At 42.6% G+C, this 23,532-nt stretch overlaps 1 protein-coding gene across 1 annotated transcript; it reads right to left on the reverse strand.

The window, feature by feature from the left end:
- Positions 1–519: 519 nt before the first annotated feature.
- On the reverse strand, positions 520–21,986 carry DHCR7 (7-dehydrocholesterol reductase). Its single transcript, XM_083435522.1, has 8 exons — positions 21,876–21,986; positions 10,386–10,489; positions 8,525–8,747; positions 7,740–7,827; positions 5,881–6,094; positions 4,790–4,994; positions 4,052–4,183; positions 520–3,481 (listed from the first exon to the last, which is right to left on the reverse strand). The coding sequence occupies exons 2-8, from the start codon at positions 10,481–10,483 to the stop codon at positions 3,017–3,019; spliced, it is 1,425 nt and encodes a 474-aa protein (XP_083291648.1). The 5' UTR covers positions 10,484–10,489; positions 21,876–21,986; the 3' UTR covers positions 520–3,016.
- Between the last annotated feature and the right edge of the window lie 1,546 nt (positions 21,987–23,532).

The following is a 23,532-nucleotide window of genomic DNA, read 5'->3' on the forward strand; positions in this document are numbered from 1 at the left end:
CTGTGTTTCCCCAGCCTGCATCTGTTAGCTGAGAAGCAAGCGCTTATCGTGGGGCAGCTCTTACTCCCTGAGTAAAACAAGGCAACTAGTTGGTCTGAAAGTTCCACTGAAAGCAACGGGGGGCTTCCGTTTTGACTAATTTGCTCCTTTTCATTTCGGCTGTAGAGCTGAAAGGGAAATCTTTAAACCTAGCTGCTAAGGCTGCAATCCTGTGCCTAACCCTGCAGGGCGCAATGGGAATACCCTGCCTTCTTAGTAATCATGTATGTAAGGAGGTCAGATCAGCATACATGATTTTCTCTTCACAACAATCCTGTGAGGATGAGCCGAGAAAGAAACTGAATGAGCATTAGAACCCAGGTCTTCCCGATCAAAATTCAACAGTCTTAACGGCTGAAGCCCCTCTGGCTTCTTTATGTATGGAACTGAGCTATAAAGATGTTTGCAGATGTTGTTCAGATCAAGATAAAACAGAGCAAGTATTCAAATGGTGGGGAAGATGCACCTCGTAACTTTGTAGTTTTAGAAAATTAAGTTGATCACATTATTACCTATTTATTAAATTTGTATACCGCCCTCCAAAGATCATAGGGCAGGTCACAACATAAAAATACAAATGGAAACATAAAATACATAATAAACAAAAGTAAAACAAACCAGTAATTATGGTGATCCATAATTTTTCCATTACAATTTCTTAAGGTGATATTTTCTTAGCACCACCACCAATAGCAGGAATAGCCAACCTGATGCCCTCCAATTAATGGACTACAACTCTCAGCAGCCCCAGCTACCAGTTACGGATGATGGGTGTTGTAGTATGACAACATCTCATGAGCGCCACTGGCTGCACCTGTAATACTGTGAATAATGCATGGTACATTTGTGTGCTTCAAAGCATGCGGCATGAAAAATCTGGTTTCCACATCATTCCTTCTTTCATTTCATAAAAAGAACTCAAACTTCTGATAACAGCACTGTGTAAGATATCATGTAAGGCCTTGTGTAAGATATTGCACAATGCCTTGCTTCTACCTATACAAGCAAACTGTTGGATTTGCATTCTCTGTGCTTACATAAACTTACTGGCACTAAATTAAGAAAAGTCCATGTGTACAGGGAAGAGGCCTTATGCTTGTGCAATCCAACCCAATATCCCAACACAAATCAGTTGAATGTGCTTGGGGCTTAGACTATTCATGAATCACAGGGAAGTGTATTGTATTTATAACAATAAAGATATTCTGTTCTGGAAAAGATAACATTTTGGAAGATCAAGGTGATCCTTTTATTAAAAACATGCTTGATTTCTACATAGCAGACAGATAGTTTCCCATCTGTCCATCTGTCAGTGGACTTGGTGAGCCACTGTTGTTATGCTGTGTACATACGTGAAAACCGTGCCTTCCTAATTACGAAAAATATATTCTTGCATGTGAAAAATGTGGTAAGCAAGCATAAAGCAACTTTAATTCCGTGGCACTATATCTGGGTGGGAGCAGATTTAAGAAGATAGGACAGAAGAAAACACTCCACTTTATTTTTACATTGTGTCACTTAATGCATGAATGGGAAGAATACTCTGCCTTCTTTCTTCACCTTTGAATTTGATTTTGTGAAGACACTATTCCAGCACTGTTTTCACAGTAAATAGAAAGCATCAAAGCCATCTAGGGCCAGGCAAAGGACTTTTGCATTTAACTATAGGGTAAAGCCTTGATGTCCATCACCAGCTAGTCTTCCTCACCCTAACATTAAGCTGTATACGCAAGAGGTGTCACTTCACTGGAAAGACTGCATAAGAAGTTTAGGCTAGGTGGTTCCTTGTCAAACAGGAACTTGGTTCTCAAAGTGGTAAACTATCTGCATCTAGTATGCAATTCTGAAAAAGGTAGGCAGAAGTGTTGCTATTCCCACTTAAAATATATGCATTCCCATAAAAAAGGGTGAACTTGTATGCAGAAAACATCTATGATAATTAGTGAGGGCAGTATTCCAACACATTTCTAGAATGCGATTTTTATCACAATTAACAGAACTGATAAGAGACCTTCTACCAACCCAGCTGTCATGTTTTAGAATCGTGTCCCTTTGTTATCCAGTATGCATTTAGAGCTTAACTACTGCTCCAGAATCTCTGATGTAGTTACAATAAACCTATCCGAAGACCATATATCAGATGATAATGTAACTGGAGCTCTGCTCATTTATAGCTGACCAGAACAATCAAACTCAGATTGAAGCTATCAAGAATCACCACTGTTCAAACCACAGGGGAAAGAATAGAAGTTTTAAAGGGCCAGTCATTTGCCTGTGGGTTGTGCCCCAGAGTGAAGTGACATTGTAGATTCAGTTACAACCAGAAGCATGTTCACACGCAAATGTTCCAAGTGTAGATGGAAGCAGGGATGTGCATTCAATCCCTCCCCCTAGCATCCTTGTGGCCAGCACACAAGGAAACCTTGTCCCCAAAGTTCTCACGAGCATCTTGCCCAACCCCCCATTCTAAACCTCCCTTGTGTTGCCCAATGGAAGTCTGCAGGCGGCTTCTACTTCTGTGAAGTTGAACATGTGAAGTTGAGGAGAAACATCTTCCATCATGTGCAGTTAGGCACTTTCAAGAAGAACCAAGACCTTCCTCACACAACATGAGGACAGGTAGGACAGGCAGGGAAAAGATCCATGAGGACACTGGTGGCAGGGCTTGTGTGTGTATTCCTGTCCCTGTACACACTTTGGAATCTCTGTGTGTCCAAGGTATCAGTCTGAATGCTCCTCAAGATTCAACTTTTAAATCTGAAGCTTTGTTGGTCAAGGACAGGGAACTTTTAAAAAACAAAACAAAATCCACACCTTTAAAAAAGTTAGATCATTTTAGTGGCACAATGACCTTAACAGATATTAGAATTGTGTCTCATCAGGTGCGCCAAAAAGGTGCTGCTTTTTAGATCCTCAAAACTTGCTGCACTGAAAAGATAACTGTTCATAAACCTTTTGAAGTCGAGAAATCGAGCATTTAAAAGAGCCCAGGAATTAGCCGGTAAGGTACTGCATCAGTATACTTCTTCCAATCGTTGCCATACTTGCTGGAGCATCGGTGTTCATCCCGGATGCAACGGTGAACCAGAAGAATGGTCATATAAATTATGTAGAAGTAAGGCAGAATGTGTTCAAAACCACAACATAGACAGTATGCCAGGGAGCCCATCAAGTCACCCGTATAGTTAAAATGGCGTGCCACTCCCCAGAAGCCGGATGTCAACAACTTGCTGTGGTGTTTGATCCCATCTGTTGACGTATAGGAGCATTCAATGTACTTGGGCTTTCTGCCCCAGATTTTACAGTTGCCATCTGTACGACGAAAGAGATCTTTCTGATGATTGGTCATTCTAAAGATATAGTAGCCCACTAAACCAAATAGTAGAATCCCAACTGCACTGCTTGTAGCCAGATGGACAGGGTGGTAGACCAAGTATAATCCCTAAAGAAGGAGAGAGAAACATACCCCATAAGCAAACGTTTATACAGAATTGGTACCTGTCTGCTTTCATTAGAGGAGCCCATACTAGAGAATGAAGCTGTTGCCTGCCAGGGGGGGTGGGGAAACTGCTCTTATGATAAATACTCTATAACACAGATAGATAAGCCACAGATGACCCTGCAGTCACTCGCTTTGTCATAATGAGAGCCAATATGGTGTAGTGTTCAGACTGCTGGATGAGGACTGGGGAGATCTGGGTTCAAATCTTCACTCAGTCATCAACTCCCTGGGTGAGTTTGGATCAATCACTACCTCTCAGCAAAATCTTCCTCACAGGGCTGCTGCAAGGATAAAATGGGGTGGAAGGAGACCACTTGTATCCTGCTTCTTAGGGGGGAAAAAGGGGCAGGATATAAATGTATTTGGTTTGGGATGTCAGGAGCCACAGCATGTGTCCAAAGCAGTCAATAAAATTGAACAGGACCTTTACTGTAGCAGCTAATAATGCCACTGTTGTTACTACTGTTTCTAGGGATTAATGAATTTCACAACATGAACATATGAAAATACCTGCAGTGTATAGAGATAAGGAAGCCAAACAGTGTCTCCCCAGCCCAGGTACCATCCAAAATGATCGTGACAGATGTCCATCGTTTTCAAATACCAGGCTTCATTCCAGAAAAAATCCAAAACATATATACCCTGAAAAAGAACACAACAGAGATCACTAGGGCTAGCCATAGAGGGACAACTGTGAAATCCTTCCTTGAAAATTTAAATGCTTAAATCGCTAGATTTTGGCAGTATAGTCACATCAGGCTTCTTTTGATTGCTTCTGCTGAGCCTCATCTTACAAATTTTCTCTTATTTGAGATGGGATAAACGTTTTTGACAAAAATGCAGTTCTAGACACTCCACACTTCAGAGAATCAAACTTCCAATATTTGAAAGTATAGCTAGCCCCTAAACTGGATGGGCACACACATGCACACTTATGTGAGCCATAATTCTTTACCACACTAAGATCAGAACTCACTAACTTATACTGATGATGGTCTACAAGTTTTAGCCTGAAGGCACTTTGCTGAAGTAAAGCAGATCTTGTTCTGTTCAGCACCTGGATGAGTGACTGGGAATCACATGTACACTACCTTGAGTTCCATGATGGAAGAAAGTTGGGATATAAATGTAAGCAGGAGCAAGGGGATGAAGCTAGATATATGGAGCACCTATTAGATCCTAAATTCCATCAGTTTATATATTCAGAGCATTAAGATTCACTTGGCATTTAACAAGGTCTTGGCTTACCTGGAGGACATTGACAAGTATCATTGAGTTAGTTACTTGTCCATATAATTCTTGTTGTTTCGCTGCATAAGAGAGGTTGATCAGAGTCCATGCTACAATGCCTGGGCGGCCATTGAAGAACAGTTTGAAATCAAACCACTTTCCTAAACGAGGATTAAATTCAATCCCCATCATGAAGTCATAGAAGAAGTTACCAGTGAATTTGCTAAAATTGTTTAAAACAAAAACAAAAAATTGAAAAGATTAATCTAAAATCAATTTCAAAACATGATATTGAGAAAATTCTTTTAAAAGGCACATAATTACAGTGGTAAAAGGTAAAGGTAAAGGGGCCCCTGACCATTAGGTCCAGTCATAACCAACTCTGGGGTTGCGGCGCTCATCTTGCTTTATTGGCCGAGGGAGCCGGCGTACAGCTTCTGAGTCATGTGGCCAGCATGACTAAGCAGCTTCTGGCAAACCAGAGCAGCGTATGGAAACGCCGTTTACCTTCCCGCCGGAGTGGTACCTTTTAATCTACTTGCATTTTGATGTGCTTTCGAACTGCTAGGTTGGCAGGAGCAGGGACCGAGCAACGGGAGCTCACCCCATGACGGGGATTCGAACCGCGACCTTCTGATTGGCAAATCCTAGGCTCTGTGGTTCAACCCACAGCGCCACCTGCGTCCCTTAATTACAGTGGTACCTCACGTTAAGTACTTAATTCGTTCCGGAGGTCCATTCTTAACCTGAAACTGTTCTTAACCTGAAGCACCACTTTAGCTAATGGGGCCTCCCGCTGCCGCCGGAGCACGATTTCTGTTCTCATCCTGAAGCAAAGTTCTTAACCCAAGGTACTATTTCTGGGTTAGCGGAGTCTGTAACCTGAAGCGTATGTAACCCAAGGTACCACTGTACTTACTGACTAGTTTAATGAGTTTACATGGTTGTATGCCATAACGGACAAATATTAGACTCCTGCATCTAGGATGTCATGTGGGAAAGCAAAAGTAGGGCGCTACTGGATTGATTTGTTTTATTTATCAGAATGAAAAATGCTCATCAAATGTGCAAACACCATAGATGTAGTAATATATGCAATGCCAACATACCGATCTTCTGCATTAGTGGGGAAATAGTAGGCTTTTATCATTACAAATATGGAAACGACATAGCCCAGGATATTTGCACACCACAAGAGAGGAATCCAGTTGTCAAAAATGATGGTGGGCGAGAACCAGTGGAAGTGGTAAGTGTTTGCAAACCAGAGTATGTGCGTGATAAGCCAGGCTTGAAGTCCATTGACCTCATATTTGAGTACTGCGCCTGAAAGGGAAGAGAGTTGCATGGTCCAGTTTAGTGATGGCACTTGACAAAGAGGTAGGGAAGTCAGTGTGATATCCAGTGGTTGTGAACTTTGCAGTTCTGTACCATTTTCATAAAGTGATGCAAGTCTTCATAGCATAGAGTTTTGGAGTGGGGAGGAACCAACTCATCCTACCCAGTCTATTTGTATGAATCTGCTTTGAATGTAATGGAACATTTTAAAAATCACCCACTTTCCCAACCCGTTCCAATAGTACAACATGGGCAACTGTGTACCCAGATGTATTTGTAGACTGCCTTTTCGCAAGAGTTCTCAGAATGGTGAACGCTTGACAATATAATGCTAAATAAAGCATTAGCCATAAAACCTATTTTCTGTAAAATTGAGTATCAACTACTATTAGCCAGGATAGCCAAATGGAACGTCCATGTTTAACATCACATAAAGAAACAGGAATCCCGTGGTTCTCATGTCCTGCTTGTGAACTTCCTAGAAGCATGTGCCTGGCTGTTGTTGCAAACAGGATGCTGGATTGGAAATATCCAGCAGAGATGTTCTTAGGTTACATTCCTTGTCTGTGATATGCATTGGTTTAGTTCTCAATCCTTAATTTGACATTAGGATGCTCTCAGAAATTCAGCCAATATTAGGATGACCTTTATGAAGAGAAAACGTTTCCCAAGTGATGGATGTCTTGTTAGCTTTGTGGAATGCTACTTGCATTATTACCGGGGACCTTGTAATTGAGCTTTTGACACAGACCTCAAATCCACAGGCCAAATGTCGTCCTCTGGTCTCTGCATCTGCCCCTTGGGACACCCTAGACCACAATCCTTCCTGTCTGGAGCATGCCTTTGAACTATGATACTACCTCTTGCTTGCCTGGATGTAGGATGTATGCAAGCAGAGGGTGTGTTTGTGTAGCAACATCACATTTTTGTGTGGTTGGAATGTAGCCTGCCGCACAAAGGTAAGCGACACCTATTGCTCCAACCACATTTTGCCTAGGACCCCACCCACGTTTTGCTTCTGGCCCTACCCATCACTGGCATTTGGTCTCTTTGAAGGTTGCCGTTGAGGTAATGTAGACCTTGGGCTCCCTGCCTCTGCTTTAGCACACTGCATAGATTTTCTGCTGTCAAGCTTCCTGGGATCAGTTGGCATTGAGCTGGAGGCATGTTGCATGTGAATCACTTTTGCAGAGTCAAAAGGGTTTCTACAGTACAATGCAGCATGCCTAAGCATGTATACACTTCATTGTAGAATTTTATTTATTTATTTATTGCATTCATAGCCCAACTTTCCTGCAAGGAGCTCAAGGTGATAGACATGGTTCTTTGCCTCCCTGCTTTATCCTCACAACAACTCTAACCACTACCTCATACTGACTTCATACAACCCTCTGAGGGGCAAAATCTAAGCAGCTGAAAGACACAGATCCCACATTCTAAGAATTCCTTTGGGGTTTAGTTGTAAACAATGCCTTTTCTCCTGCATCACAAAAGCAACACGCTTATAGGCTTGAGTTTGCCTTTTTAGGTCTCTGCACATGGAACGACAAGAGTAGCGCCCATGCCATCATTGTATTTCTGGGTGATGCTAAAAAGCCTTGTGAAGAAAAAGTATTGGCAAAAATGAGCTTACCAGCGGGTGTGACAGCCCCTTCTTGCACTCCTCCTCGAAAATAAGGAAGAAATTTGTGACAAAAGTCAGGAAGCATGTACAAAAATACCTGTAACAAAAATTAATTTGTGAGAAGCATCTTAGAATCAAAGAATTATAGAGTCAGAAGGGACCCTGAGGGTCATCTAGTCAACCCCCCTACAATGCAGGAATCTTTGTTATAAAAACGTTAAATGATTTCTGAACTGTCAGGTAGTTATGAAGGATGGGTAATTTTGGCTCGTGTTCTCAATGCTCTTATTTCTGACAGTTGTTTTTCCCCCTTCCAAATCCCGCCTTGATAATTTCTACTCCCTGCAGTTTCAGGCATTATTCTACATTATCTACATTTCTTCTCCCTGTGTCAATTCTTATGTACCTACAGTCTTTCTAATGACTCAGTCATTGTATTTGGTGTGTGTATGTATGTAGAACATGAGTGGGAGGACAGAGTACTGGAAACAGCAATACAAATGAAAAAGGGTCAGCAGTAGAATTGTCACAGATGGGTCCCGAAAGCCAGGGATCTTAACAGCTGATGCAAATCGGGTGGTGACAGAATGCTGAATCCCAGAGTCTTGGGTTGTTGCCAATAGCATTCACAGGATAATAATGGACAGTCTATATTCCCTAGTTTCATGTGTGAACTTTGATTCTACCAATAAAATACTGTTTTGCAATCAGAAAAGCTCAGTTTTGATCACATACCTGAGACTGCCTTACTTATGCCCTATTGGATTCCAACAGAGAAGCCTCAAGGCACATACCTGGAAGATTACCCAAGAAGCATAGAGGGTCACAGCTTTCCAAGTCAATGGTGGTGTCTTGTGCCAGATATCCAAGAGACTGGCTTTCCCCGTGACCAAGTCAATGGCTGGCTTAGTTAGAGAACAACTGTACTGATCGCATGACATTATGAAATAATATACAATGAAGGGTGCAAATAGGAGTAGAAAGATGACACACGCCAAGGAATACCCGTCAACTTTCCTGAAACATAAGAGACAAAAGAAACTGAATAGTTGCAAGATGCTGCTGCTTTGATTATGGCCTGATTTAGACACAGAGATAAATAATTTGTTTATTGTGCAGTGCTCGGGGTCTCAAGGATGACAGTAGAATTTGCAAAACCAACCAACCTACACACACCCTTCTTCCTGCCATAACAACTTATTTCACCTAGGCTCACTTCCAGCATTTGCACCCACTGAAAAGCCATAGTAAGGGACAAAGTTCAAGGAGGTAAGTGACATATTTGGGGGAAGGTTCAGCATCCCACATCTATTTTCTCTTTACTTCTAGAAATGGGCCTGCTGCCACCATGTTTATTTTGGCATTGATCTCAGATCTGTGACTCCAAATAACCCTACTAGGGGTACCTTTCTGTTTCTTGTTCATAAACATCTGCATATTACTGTTAGAATATTCCGTTCCACCTTAAGGAACAGGCATGAGACTGTTGTGTGTCACATATCTGTTTATAGTCCAGCACAGCTTGCTGGGAACTTCCGTTTGTGTATAGCTTTTGTTTTGCTGTCTTGCTTTGGACATGAAGGGGAGAAGACATGTTTTCCTTTCGTCCTGATGTAAGCTGGATAAACTGCTGGTAAATATGCTCAACACAGCCTCTCCATGCCACTTCTGTTGTGCAGCGTTTTACTCTGCTGAGTGTGTGTGCCCAGCTTCTGAAGGCTTCTGAAGCTAGGGTCGCAGTTTCATGCTGATCCAAGGACTGGAGATCGCCCGGCACACTGGCTGGTAGGCTGGGGCCAGCTGGGGGCCTGCCAATTGCCGATTCCTTGGCTGCATCCCAACAATTACCACATGTAATCAATGAACCTAACTTAGCACAAGACACCTCCCTCACCTTCCTGCTCGGGATCCAACTCATATGATAACCCCTCTAACACAGGCCTAGGTAACCTAAGGCCACATGCAGCCCTCAGTGTAAGGTCCAAAAGCCCTCTGCAAGCAATGAGTTCAGGGCTCTGGAAAGAGGAATCTGCTTCTCTCCCCACAATCCTCCTGCACTAGGAGAAAGAGAGATGGGGGTGTCCCTACTCTGCCTTCCCATTCTGGCCCTGGTCACTGCTGGCATATTAACACTCCCCCCCCCCCCCCCGGAGCAATAATCCCTGAGGGAATGTGTCCCCCACATACAAAAAGGTTGCCCATCCATGTTCTAAAAACTTCCAGAACAGGAGGATCAATAATCTGTTGAATGCCTTAATCATGAGGATTGCATTGATACATCAAAATCCAACACTGCCTCAAGTGTGGCAACTTCTGAAAATTTTAATTGTATTCTCAGCTTCCAGACTGTCTCAAACTATACCAGTTAGAGAGGATGTCTCCAGGCAGGTTTCCAAAAGAGGCTTTTGAGTCGATTTTTTGCTTTCTTTGGTACACAGATAACTTTGATACACATAAAATAATGCATCTAAAAGGAAATGAAGACATTAATCTGAAGTGGAGCCGTAATTTGCTCTGGAGAATGGGTTGGACCTACATCACCTCTAAAACACAGCCTGCCAGCCTTATGATCTGACACTTCTTCATGTTGCAGTAATGGAAGCAATTTTTATATAGCACCTAAAACTACCGTATGTTGGGGCAGTATTCTCTTACCAGGCCCTCCCCCATTGTCCTTGCGAGGTTCCAGCTCCATTCATTATGGATTTACTTTTTCCTCCTTCAGAAAATTGTGTTTGCCGACAGGCAGCCATTGAAACCTACAGGGAGAGACGATAGGAAATTCATAAACTGTTGAGTGCAAAACAATAACACACCCCTGCCCGAAATTCTGTGACTTGCACTAACTTATTATGCTTGACTATGGCAAATCAGAGTTTGCTATCTTATTTGCAGGGGGAAATAATAGTTTGCATTTGTCTACAAAGCATGAATTTCGTGTTATATCAATACAACATAAATAAAAAACCAGAGTTCCCAAGCATTGGATTTTTAGCAGGCCTTTTCCTGGCACTTCCCACAACATTAGGTGTTGACAATCTTAAATCTGGGGTGGGGTGAGTCTCCCAAAGGCTAGCAAAGTCTCCTGCTCCTTTTTTAAAATCACAGCAAGTTCGGGCTTAAGACTTCTCTCCCCCTTCAGCCGGATCTCACTCCAGAGTGAAAGGGATTTTGACAAGTGGGGGGCCCCCTGATCAGGATCTGGCCCATGGAGCCTAACAAGTTCTGCACCCCTGGGCTAGGCTCTCCTCATGCCCATATGGAATGTCTTAAGAGACACGTCTATGAGAATATCCTACACACACTGCCATGTTTAGGATTCAGAGAAGGCTGAGTAGAGTTCTGCTTGCACGACAGGCCTTCCCCACATACTGAAGCCCTGAAAATCTCAAACATTGTGCAGGAGGGGATGTGGAGAGCTGTGGAGGGTGGGGGAGAGGAACTGGCAAAATTTGGCCAACATGAAAGACACCAGAAGAACACAGCAGCAAGCTGCAGGGGATCTCTCAGACGAGGCACTGTGGAACAGCATTACCAAGAGGTTACAGCTTCCTGCATTTGTATGTGTGCTAGAGATCATAAACGTGGAACCAAAATGGATAGGATCAGACCCAAGCAGCAGCCTGGAGAGTCCCTGCAGTACTTCTGCCACTAATCGTTTTGGAAGCCCTGGGCCTAGCCCACAGCTGTTTTGCAGAGGCCTACTATATCCACTCCAGTTGGAGAATAGCCTTTACCAAAGATGTCATGGGCTTTGAAGACACTCAAACTCAGGATGCAAGTGAGAAACGTGCTAAGAGGAAGGCACGCTTGGCAAATCCACACTGTGATCAACTCCCGCCCAGAAACCAATATCCCCACTGTGGAAGGATGTGTGGATCCAGAATTGGCCTCCACAGTCACTTACAGACTCATTGTTAAAACCGTGTTTATGGAAGACAATCTTACTCGGCTATGAGTGATCGCCAAAGACGACGACTACATCCACTGCTGTCATTCCAAACAGCTTTTACAATACTCAGGATTAGGCCACTATGTTTGCATTGTTCTGGCTCACTGCTGCATCACACAGTTTTGACAGCTACAAAATGCAAGGCTCCCTTTGCCTTTAACAAAATCAGTGACCTTTTAACAAAAAGGTCCTCGCATACAAATGCAGAAAACAAAGCTCTAAAGTACAGATAAACAAGCCCAAGCTTGTACTACACTGTACCATTGTATACTACATATTTCCAAGTCTGACATTTAATGGTTTATTGAGGGTGTCATTGCTAAACAAACCTTAACCTGCCCAACACAATATAGTTCCAAGCAGTGCTATTTTTCTAGAAAAAGAGATGCCGGAACTCACCACGAACAATTCTGTAGTCTTTGCTCTTAAAAAAGACTTCAACATATGAAAGTGAAAATACTAGGTTTCCACCAGTGTGGTACAGTGATTGGAGTGTCAGACTATGACCTGGGAGACCAGGGTTCGAATCTCCACTCAGCCAAGACACTCATTGGGTGATCTTGAGCAAGTCACCCACTCTCAGCTTCACAGGATTGTGGTGAATAAAGGGGGGGGGGGGGACCATGTACACAACTTTGACTATCTTGGAGAAAAAGATGGGATAAGAATGCAAATAATAACAATAAATTTACCCAAGCAAGCTCCAAGGAAATAAAAGTACCCTACATTTCCCCACTAGGCCAATTGCTACAACCCAAAATGGATTATGCACACATAACAGGCTTCCATCTTCAAATCAGTCTTCCTCTATCTGTGGCTTGTTGGCTACAGCTGATAGTAGTTAAAGAAGGAAAATTTCAAATAAAATAATGGTGCACACAGGTTTGTAGACACTTTGTCTTTACTTCTTTTCTTTATGTATTTCTTAAGCCAAAGCAAGACAACAGCTTATGAATTAAAAGTTGACCCAACTGACCAAAAACATCCTTACAAAAAGAGGTCTTAATGCCAAAACTGAATGCAGTTAATAACGAGTGGTACAAAAAAAGCTTCCTGAAAGGTGAATAAAAATGAAAAAAAGCAATTTAAAACCTCCATCTTATAACAAACTGTTTTCAGGTGAATTTTTAAATACTGAATTCAACATTCTCTCATTTTTTTTCCTCGTGTATGAAGAGTTTAGACTTTAGTAACTTAAATTATCTAGGACTTCTAACTTCAAGAGGGTAATTTTATTACCCCCTTTACTGGCGAACAATGAGCTTCTCTCCCAAAGGCCACCTTTTCACAATTATTTTGGATCTCATTGATTGGACTCCTGTGCATATATTACTTGCGACGTCATTGAGGTGATCAGCTTCACTCTAAACTACTGTTTTGAGATCAGGTGGTCTCCGAGCAAAATGAACCCAGCCTGGTCATTTTTAAAATACTATAGGATAGGTGATGTGGTGCTAGTCTTCCCAGGTTCCAAAGCTTCAGTTAGCACAGGCACAACATTACCTTGCTGGGATGGTACACAGTGTGTTAAACCAGGGCTCCAAAATCTGCACTGGCTCCCAATTGTTTACAGGGAAGATTAAGGCATTGGGTTTTAATCTACAAAACTCTTCATAATTAAGAATCAACACACCTCTAAAACCACACCCTTTATTCTGAAACATCCAGCACCATCATAAACTGAGTGTGTTCTTAATATCATCTATGTTGTATGTTTTGAACAGAAAGGCATTCAGTATGCTCTTCCCACGAAGGTCTGTCAAAACTTGGCTGTGAAAGCTGTCTAACAGGTAGGAAACCTCCAAGTCCATCTAGCACTTCCCAGACCTTACTCATGAACACAGAGTGATTTTGCCTGACTAGAATGTGCTCTTCAACAACGATAATCCCTCTTGCTTGCCTGGATGAAAGAAATACCTGTTTGGGAATGTGTAAACGCGCCAGTTTTTGTACAGCTGGAATGAGTCACTGTAAAAAGTAGGAGACACATCTGTTGCTCTTGCCCTGTTTCATCTCTGGATTCATCTGACACAAGCCTCAGGCTAAAAAAGGTTCCCATGCCTACTATAAAACTTTCAGTTGCGAGAGCTAATAGAATAATAATTTATTATTTACATGCTCCCCATCTGACTGGGCTGCCCCAGAAAGTGTCAGGGAATCTTCATTATAACTGGGATATATAAGATCAATATATAAGGTTATATTATATACAGGGTTATGTAAGTTCCAGCCCAAGGGAAGGACGTGAGGCAAAATTTTAAAAATGACCCTCTTCCATAACACCCTCAAAAAGTGTCTGGTTGTTTTTATTTATTAATTAAATATATTATCCAATTAATATAAACATTACATGTGCTATATGAACTCCAAATGATAATACAAATATCAGCAAAGAATATCACACAATGTAACACATCCTGTTATAGAAACCTTTCAAGATTCCTACTGTATCTTAATACAAAACCAATCTAATATTCTTAAATAAATATATGAATTATCTCAAAAAATCTCATTATTGAAAGGGATGGGACACTTCAGTGTGATAATTAACTAACATTATTTCCCCTCCATTTTTGTTTGAGAAGGCCAACATCCCATCTAGTCTAGCATCCGGTTCTTACAGTGGCTGAACAGTGGCCTATAGGAAACCAGCAAGCAGGTTTAGAGCACAAGAACCCTCTCTCCTCCTGTGGTTTCCAGTACAGTACAGTGGTACCTCGGGTTAAGAACTTAATTCGTTCTGGATGTCCATTCTTAACCTGAAACTGTTCTTAACCTGAAGCACCACTTTAGCTAATGGGGCCTCCCGCTGCCGCCAGAGCACGATTTCTGTTCTCATCCTGAAGCAAAGTTCTTAACCTGAAGTACTATTTCTGGGTTAGCGGAGTCTGTAACCTGAGGCGTATGTAACCTGAAGCGTATGTAACCCGAGGTACCACTGTACAGTGGGACCTCAGTTTTCTGTTCCGGAATCTGTTCCGGAAGTCCGTTACAACTTCCGAAATGTTCGAAAACTGAAGATCAAAGGGCTGTCAGCAAGGTGAATGGAGAAAATGGAGAAATGTGCCTCGGAAGCCATTCGACTTCCGAGGCGTGTTCGAAAACAGAAGCATTCACTTCCAGGTTTTCAGCGTTCAGCTTCCGAAATGTTTGGCAGCCGAGATGTTTGACAATGGAGGTTCCATTGTACTTTGTTTCTTTCTGTCTGCAGTAGCTGTTCTGAAATGCAAGGGCAACGGGTGCCTTATGCATGTATTTAATAAAATTTATACACTGCTTGACTGTAAAAACAAAAAGTTCTCCATTTCACAGAATCATAGAGTTAAAAGGGACCCTGAGAATCATCTAGTCTAACCTTCTGCATTGCAGAATATGCAGCTGGACTGAACCTGCAACCTTGATGTTTAGCAGCACCACACCCTAACCGACTGAGCTATCTAGTGTGACCCATTTAAACAAGTCTAAAAATATAAGCAACAGTGCGTGCTCTTCACTTCCTCTTTCTTTGTCCAATTTTTAAGGTTACAAAACAAATGATATAAGATCAAACATGGAAATGCATGTTTCCGCTTGGTACATTATTTACAGAGTAGAAACAACCCTGTCCAGATAGTTATGTTTTGTAAACTGCCAAACTAATTATTAGTCAGCAAAGAAGTTGTGAAATATAAAAAAACTTATGACTAATAAATATTTAGCCTCTACATAGTGTTTAGCTGTGTTTGAAGTCAAGAGAGAGTGACTTGCATGAAACTACCCCAAATAATTCATTGCTATAGCAAATACAGGGACTTTCTGGCTCACAGCTGACTGCTACTAGTTTGAGGTCTGTTTCAACAATATTTGCACACATTTTCAATGTCAGCTTCCTCTAGACTTGCTCTGGAGTCATTCTACACATTTTGCAGAATGAAATATCAGAATTCTGGTTGAATTCTGTATCACTTCAGATACAGGTACTTGCCCATGCTCTAGAGCAGAGGGGGTTCAATCTGGGTGTGAGGCAATTTCCTTCAAACCATGTTCAGTCACTGACATCACTCCTGATGCTGATTGGTGGGCAGGAGTGAAATCCTGCATTGGCTGCATATTCCTGCAATCTTCCCACCAGGGGCACAAGGCAAAGCAGCAGGATTGAACTCCCTGCTAATTCCAAATCATCTAGCATCCGCCTCGTCGAGTGCCCATTCCATCAAATGTCTGTGGCAAACCCGGAAGTACCGGAATGGGTTACTTCCGGGTTTGGCATGCATGCGCAGACGCGGCACTTTGTCCAGCGTCCTTTTCTGCCAGCGAATCCTGGTTGCAAAACAAGGTACTTCTGTAATAGAGGGTGTTAAGCAAGGATGTATACTGGCACCCTTCCTATTTAATTACTATATAAATACAGCGGTACCTCGGGTTACACATGCTTCAGGTTACAGACGTTTCAGGTTACAGACTCCACTAACCCAGAAATAGTACCTCGGGTTAAGAACTTTGCTTCAGGATGAGAACAGAAATCGCGCAGCAGTGGCGCGGCGGCAGCGGGAGGCCCCCTTAGCTAAAGTGGTGCTTCAGGTTAAGAACAGTTTCAGGTTAAGAACGGACCTCCAGAACGAATTAAGTTCTTAACCCGAGGTACCACTGTAAAGATAAAGAAGCTATTGCACTGTGCTGGAAATAACATTACCAGCATCTCCTTAACTGCAACTCCCCCGTAGCTGCTGAGGTCCTCTCACAAATTCCGCAAAAACAAGATGAGCTTGCAGTATCTCCAAATCGGGGAGAGTTGTGTACAGCTGTTAATCAAATGAAAAACAACAAAGCCACCGCACCTGATGGGATACCTGCCTGAAGTCTTCAAAGTGGGTGGAAATGAACTTGCACAACTTCACAAGCTCATGAAAAAAATCTGGGAGAGGAGATCCCAGCAGACATAAGGGACGCCAAAATAATCAATCTCTTAAAAAAAAGGTGACAGAACAGATTGCACAAACTGTCAAGGCATCTCTTTATTAGCTGCGGCTGACAAAATTTTTGTAAGGATCTTAGCAAACGGTCTCTTAACAATATCTGAGGGGACCCTTCCTATATCCCAAAATGGTTTTTGACCCTCTAGGGGGACAGTGGACATGATTTTCACCTCTCAATAGCTTCAAGAAAAATGCAGAGAGCAAAACCAGCCTTTTTATATGGCTTTTATTGACCTGACTAAGACCTTCGAAACTGTAAATCGTAATGCCCTGTGGAATGACCTTCTGAAAATCAGCTGCCCAGATAAATTTGTGAACATGCTTCGGCTCCTCCATGATAATATGATGACCACAATCACAGATAACAATGGCTCTCAAAATGAACCATTCACATTGAGATGAGGTGTTAAACAGGGTTGCATTATTGCCCCAACTCTATTCATTATTTTCAATGCCATGATCCTACACTTTGTTAAAGGGAAACTCCCCTCGGGAGTAGAAAACATATACTAAACAGATGGAAAGCTCTTCAATCTGAGCAGGCTGAAAGCAAAGAGTAAGGTTACTGTACCTTTCATCCTAGAGCTTTAGTATGCTGATGACAACGTAGTGTGTGCACACCCAGAAGATGACCTCCCAACCATCCTAAATATGTTCGCAGAAGCTTACGAAAAGTTTGGCCTATCACTCAACATCCAAAAAACCAAAGTGCTGCACCAAAAAACACAAAACAACCCCTCTGCAGCACCACAAATCCAACTCAATGGTGTAAGGTTGGAAAATGTTGATCACTTTTCCTGCCTGGGCAGTAATCTTTCCATAAGGGTCAACACTGATGCCAAAATCCAGCATTGCCTGAGCTCTGTGAGTGCAGCTTTCTCCCGATGTGCAGTGTTTGAGGACCAGGACATTCGCAGGGAAACCAAAATGCTTTTTTACAAAGCTATTGTACTACCAACCTTACTGTATGCTTGTGAAATGTGGACCATTTATAAACGCCATCTCCAACTCCTTGAAAGATTCCATCAACGGTGTCTTTGAAATGTTTTACATATCACTTGGGAATACAGGCAAACTAATGCCAGTGTACTGGAAAGATCACCAGTGTCGAAGCAATGATTCTTCAACATTCTTCACTGGACTAGTCATGTTGTGCAGATGCCTGATGATTGTCTTCCAAAGCAACTACTCTATTCCAAACTTAAAAATGGAAAGCATAATGCTGGTGGTCAACAAAAGAGGCTTAAAGACTCTCTCAAGGCAAATATTAAAAAATGTAGTATAAACACCGACAATTGGGAAACACTGGCCTGTGAGCGCTCCAATTGAAGAACAGCCTTTACCAAAGGTGTCATGGGCTTTGAAGATGCTCAAACTCAGAACGAAAGGGAGAAACACACTAAGAGGAAGGCACACTTGGCAAACCCTTACCATGATCAACTCCTGCCCAGAAAACTATGTCCCCACTGTGGAAGGACATGTGGATCCAGAATTGGCCTCCACAGTCACGTAAGGACTCATTGTTAAAACTGTGTTTATGGAAGACAATCTTACTCAACTACAAGTGATAGCCAAAGAAGAAGAATCACAATTAACAGAGGTGTCAAGCAAGGATGTATCCTGGCACCCTTCCTATTTAATTACTATATAAATAATTTAATCTCTGATATGGAATCCTCCTTCTTTTCTGCCCCCACCCTTGCGAATCGTAAATTGTCAATTCTGCTCTACACCAATGATTTAGTTTTGTTATCTCAGAATAAAATTGGACAGGAGGGTGCTGGTTAAATTGGACAGCTGTGTAAAAACGAACATCTAAAAATTAACTATGATAAAACCAAGGTCACTGTATTTGGCAAGAGGACTACCAAGTCCAGGTGGACTCTAGGTTGTTGCACCCTTGAGCAAGTACCCAGATTTAAATATCTAGGATTACTTATTGATGGAAAGTCATAATGGAAACACCATCTGGAAGCAATTAAGCTAATATTTGGTCACTACTGGGCAGCTATATAGGTTCGTCCATTCAAAGGGTGGCCAGTTAATAAACCTAGCTATTAAGATCACTGTCTCTAAAATCATTGCCTAAATGCTCTACCGGGCTGATATTTTGGGAATTGGTGTTAGATCTTAAATAGAGGTCCTACAAAATAAATTTATGAGGCTGATTTTTGGGACTTCCTGGCAGAACATCGGGAGACCCACCACAGAAATGAGTTGGGCCTTCCCTCACTAGCAGCCAGAATTGATCTAGCCTATCTGAGATGCTGGCATAGGCTGAATGCCTTCGAGGATCATACCCTTACTAAACTCTGCTGGTTAGAGCAACTAAGGATAGAGGGCTGGGCACAAAAGTGCCAAGATAAGCTTAGGGCTTATAATCTTCAAATTGAGAACTACTTAGTCCTTAGCCCAAGTGACCTGTAGATAGATTGATACAACTACAAGTTGCCAGAGTCACCAATACTGCAGATCAATAGCCTCCTGCTTTCCTAATCCCAACAAGAAGTACCTAACTACTTCCATTTCAACATCTTTCTGTACCCTCTCTTAAGCCAATGCTTGCCTCAAGAGGAGGCAAAACCTTTCTAAGTGGCAGCTACCAATGCTCCTGATTTGTAGTGTACAATCCAACACACAAGCAATCTCCCTGGATAAAGCAGATTACCTGTTGCTCCTCTCCCAAATCATCTTTATCCTCATATAGATAGTAAAAAAGAAAACTGATGACCCATCTCTACTTCTGTCCAACAACCAATTCCATCTGCTGTATCAGCAAGCATCTGGGCCCCTGCACACACACCATGTGTGGATAAAACTAAACTAGATTTTTATATTGCTATCTGATCTAATTCACTTGCACCAGAATTAAACCAAGGAAATCTTGTGTCTATGATAGGCAGAAAATCCACAGGCACAATATTTTCTTCTCTAGATCTGAGTGTCTGCTGAATGCTTGACTACTGCTTAATTCCTAAAAGCTCAGGTACCATAGAAGAAAGAAACTGGCAACTTAGTACAGCTATATCAAAAGTAGGTTGTTTTAACAGATGTAGATTATGTTTTACTTGTGTGGTTTGAACAGTTCAAAAGGTGAGCTCAGACCAGCCCTGAGTGTAAAGAAAAGGAAACACCCTACTGCATAAACCAATGTATTGTTACTTAACTGGAGCATTGCTCCTTAACCGTATTGTTACCTAATGGAGCAAGTATTAATGCACATGGCAAAAAATATTTTAAAGAAATCTAATCTTGTCCAAGCATGAATACAGTACACAATACCACCAGTAGTGTAAAAAAGTAATTTATTGCTAAGCTCTAGGTAGCATTATTATATAGAATAATATAGGAACAGTGGCCAGTGATCTGCCATCATTGAAAAACAAATGATAAGATTGCCTACCTCCAATGTACAATTGTTAGGAACATCTCATTTTCTTTTTGTCCAATCTTTAACATACAGTGGAGAATGCCAACCTTGGAGTTTTATCTGAGCCTCAGGGCTTCCAGCACAGATATCTTCTCAAGGACACACATTTATTACACACTCAAGTACTTTTTATTGGCTTTTACAATTCCTTCTCCTTAGAGTGAGCAGCACGAGTGTGACCTTTCCTACTGTTATGCTCCTAGGTCACTCTCAAGACAAAAATGGTACCTAAAACAGGGGTCAGAAACCTTTTTCAGCCGTGGGCCGGTCCACCACCCCTCAGAACATGTGGTGGACAGGACTAGATTTTGAAAAAAAAAAGAGAACAAATTCCCATGCCCCACAAATAACCCAGAGATGCATTTTAAATAAAAGCACACATTCCACTCATGTAAAAACACGCTGATTCCCAGACCGTCCGCGGGCCAGACTGAGAAGGCGATTGGGCAGCATCCCGCCCCAGGGTCTTAGGCTGCCTACCCCTGCCCTAAAATTACCCATTCTCTCCCCTTCTCCTCCACAAGGAGCATCCGAGATTAAGAAAGAGTCACTGTTCAAAAGACACCTTCCTCCTTGCGAACTTTTACTGGTACTGATGTAAATGAATAGGTAAGAGTCAATGCTACTGACATTCTACTTCAAAACATGCCCCAAATCCAGTAAGTTGCAGACCAGGGACTGACTCGCAGAGAAAAGTCCCACTAATATATATATCCCCAAACACTCTACCTATCTCAAGGAAATCTTGTTCACTTATTGGGAGGGGAGAAGAGAGTAAGTTTCCATTTAGCTAGTTTTCTTTCAATACACCTTGAGGGAATTACTGTTGCATAATGGGAGGATTTCATTCCCACACTTCTTCCAAAGAGTTTAGTACATTTACCGAATTCACCTTTATCTGTACAACAACCCTGGGAGCACAGCGAGCCCAAGGATGCTCGGTGAAATTTAAGTACAGGGTGGATTCTTGAATCAGGGTCATGGTCCAAAACTTGCTTGAGAGTAAGCCTCACCCCCACAGTTGTTCATAATTTTAAACCGCATGGGGGTGAAAGCTATGTAGACGCAAGTATAACAATAGCATTTTTCGCCTGCCCCAGAAGCTGCCCCTCAAGCAGAATGCCGCCCTGCCTCCCCTCCCAGGACTACAATAGTGAACATGTTAGAGGTCTGTTTCATCCACAAGGACGTTAAGCAATCTGCACGATATGCAGGCTTATCTCGGTGCACAGGTCGTCAACCAGTCAGATGCTGAACACTTTGAACTCCGTTCAAAAGAAGGTAGAAAAAAGGGGGGGGGGCTCTGTTTAGTTACCGGTATCTGTTATGTACTCTGGCTTGGCAAACACACAAGGTCTTTCTTTTCTTTAAAGAGCAGACGGCATTATTGCTTCAACTCTACAATTCCCCAACCCCCCCACTACATTGGTAGGATGCAAAGTTAAGAAAATAAAATGGAATTCAAGCCATTGCAGCCTAGAGATAAAACTGGCCACCGTTAACAGGAGCCTAAAATGACCCCCTTCATGCCTAGTGCCAGTGTTAAAACGAAGGGACGTTATAGGAAATATATTCAATTTCCGCTTTGTTTTATAGCTAGAGCTTATGAAACCTGTTGTCCGCTCTTTTTTAACTCCCAACAACCGCGACGTGCACCTTCTCATCGCCGGAAAACCACCCAAGGCGGGCGCCGCTTTATTAATAGCATGCAAAACTATTTATTTTCTGCTTGCTTAGCTACCGAGACCTCGATTCACTCCAATATCCCATTTCGCTTCGGGTTCCAGAAACCGATTCCCCCCACTTACCTGCGCCGCTGCTGTGCAGCCGCCCGCGAACAAGGGACGCTTTTGTTCGCTCCAGCGCGGAGGGCTCGAGGCTCACTCTTCCCCTCCCGCCTCCTTCACCCTCCTATCTTTGCCACGCCCCCTAAAAATAGCACCCTGCACCCACTGCCCAATCACCTGCCGGGTTTGTTCAGCATCATCCCGTGCTTCACCGCTGGATTGGTGCATCTGCCTCAAGCCATCAGCTGAGCCCATGCCAGTCACCATGGCAGCAGCCGCCTGATGAATATTGCGAAGCGGAGGAAGAAACGCTTTGTTGATAAAGAGCGCGCGCGCGCACGAGCGAGCGAGGGGCTTGGCCGTGGTGTGCATAAAAACGAATGTGGGAAATCCAACGGAAGCCTCCTTGCACGTGTTGCAAATCACTAAGAAAAACATACTTCTTGGTGTGGCATTTTCTAGGAATGAGAAAAAGGCTTGCAATCCCGAAAAGTTTCAGGAAAGGGGCAGCTGAAATGGTCAAGGGACAGGAGAAATTCCTATAGGAGGAAAAAAGGTTGCAGTATCTGGCGCTTAAAAAAAAAGTAGGGCGCTGGAAACAAATAAGACAGGACACGAAAGGTGAACAGGCTTCTTTGAAAATATTAGGACACGATAACGTCTGATGAAGCTGAATGTTGGACGATTCAGGGAAGACCAAATAAAGCATTATTTGTTTGAAGATCACAGGGCAGTTCACAACATAAATGATCAACATGAGGACACAAATTACTGTACATTAAGGTTATCAGATTTTTTTCAATGAATCCAGGGACACTTTTCAACTTCAGTAGGAATGATAGGATTTTGTGTGGGGACTGATTTGTAAATCCAAGGTCAGTCCCCAGGAAATGGGGACATCTGGCAACCTTACTGTACATACCACCCCCACCAACAAGCTAATAACCTCCTTCCCAGACAAAGCACATCTTCGTGCAATGCACAGCTAAACCTCAGAATTCTCTCCCACAATATGTGGTGGCAATCAGCTCAAATGGCTTTCTAAGTAAGTTAGACAAATGCATGGGGAGAACAATGGCTGTATACCTCAGGTTAAGTACTTAATTCGTTCCGGAGGTCCGTACTTAACCTGAAACTGTTCTTAACCTGAAGCACCGCTTTAGCTAATGGGGCCTCCTGCTGCTGCCGCGCCGCCGGAGCACGATTTCTGTTCTCATCCTGAAGCAAAGTTCTTAACCTGAAGCACTATTTCTGAGTTAGCGGAGTGTGTAACCTGAAGCATATGTAACCTGAGGTACCACTGTACTTCCAAGATGAGAGGCAGCATGGGTGTAGCCATGGGGGACAGGGAGGGGCAGTTGCCTCCCCAAATCAATAAATGTCAATAAAAATACATAGCTAACTGAGGTTCTCCCCCCCCCCCAAAAAGCCTACACCCCACTAACAAAAATCATGGCTACACCCATGAGAGGCAGTATAATTGCTGCGATTCACAAGTTGGGCTGCTGAGCTCATGTCTTGACTTGCATGTTAACTGGGTCTTTTCCCCTTACATGGGCTCTATAGTTATAACTTCTACATCACAAACAAATTCAACAGGTTAATTTTTGCTCTTTCCTTGTCTTTCAGTTTGACGGCATAACGCCAGCTCTGGAAGCAGCTGTTCTACATCTATAGA

This window comes from Podarcis tiliguerta (genome assembly GCF_965153285.1).
Source record: "Podarcis tiliguerta genome assembly, chromosome: 1".
Lineage (NCBI taxonomy): Eukaryota > Metazoa > Chordata > Lepidosauria > Squamata > Lacertidae > Podarcis > Podarcis tiliguerta.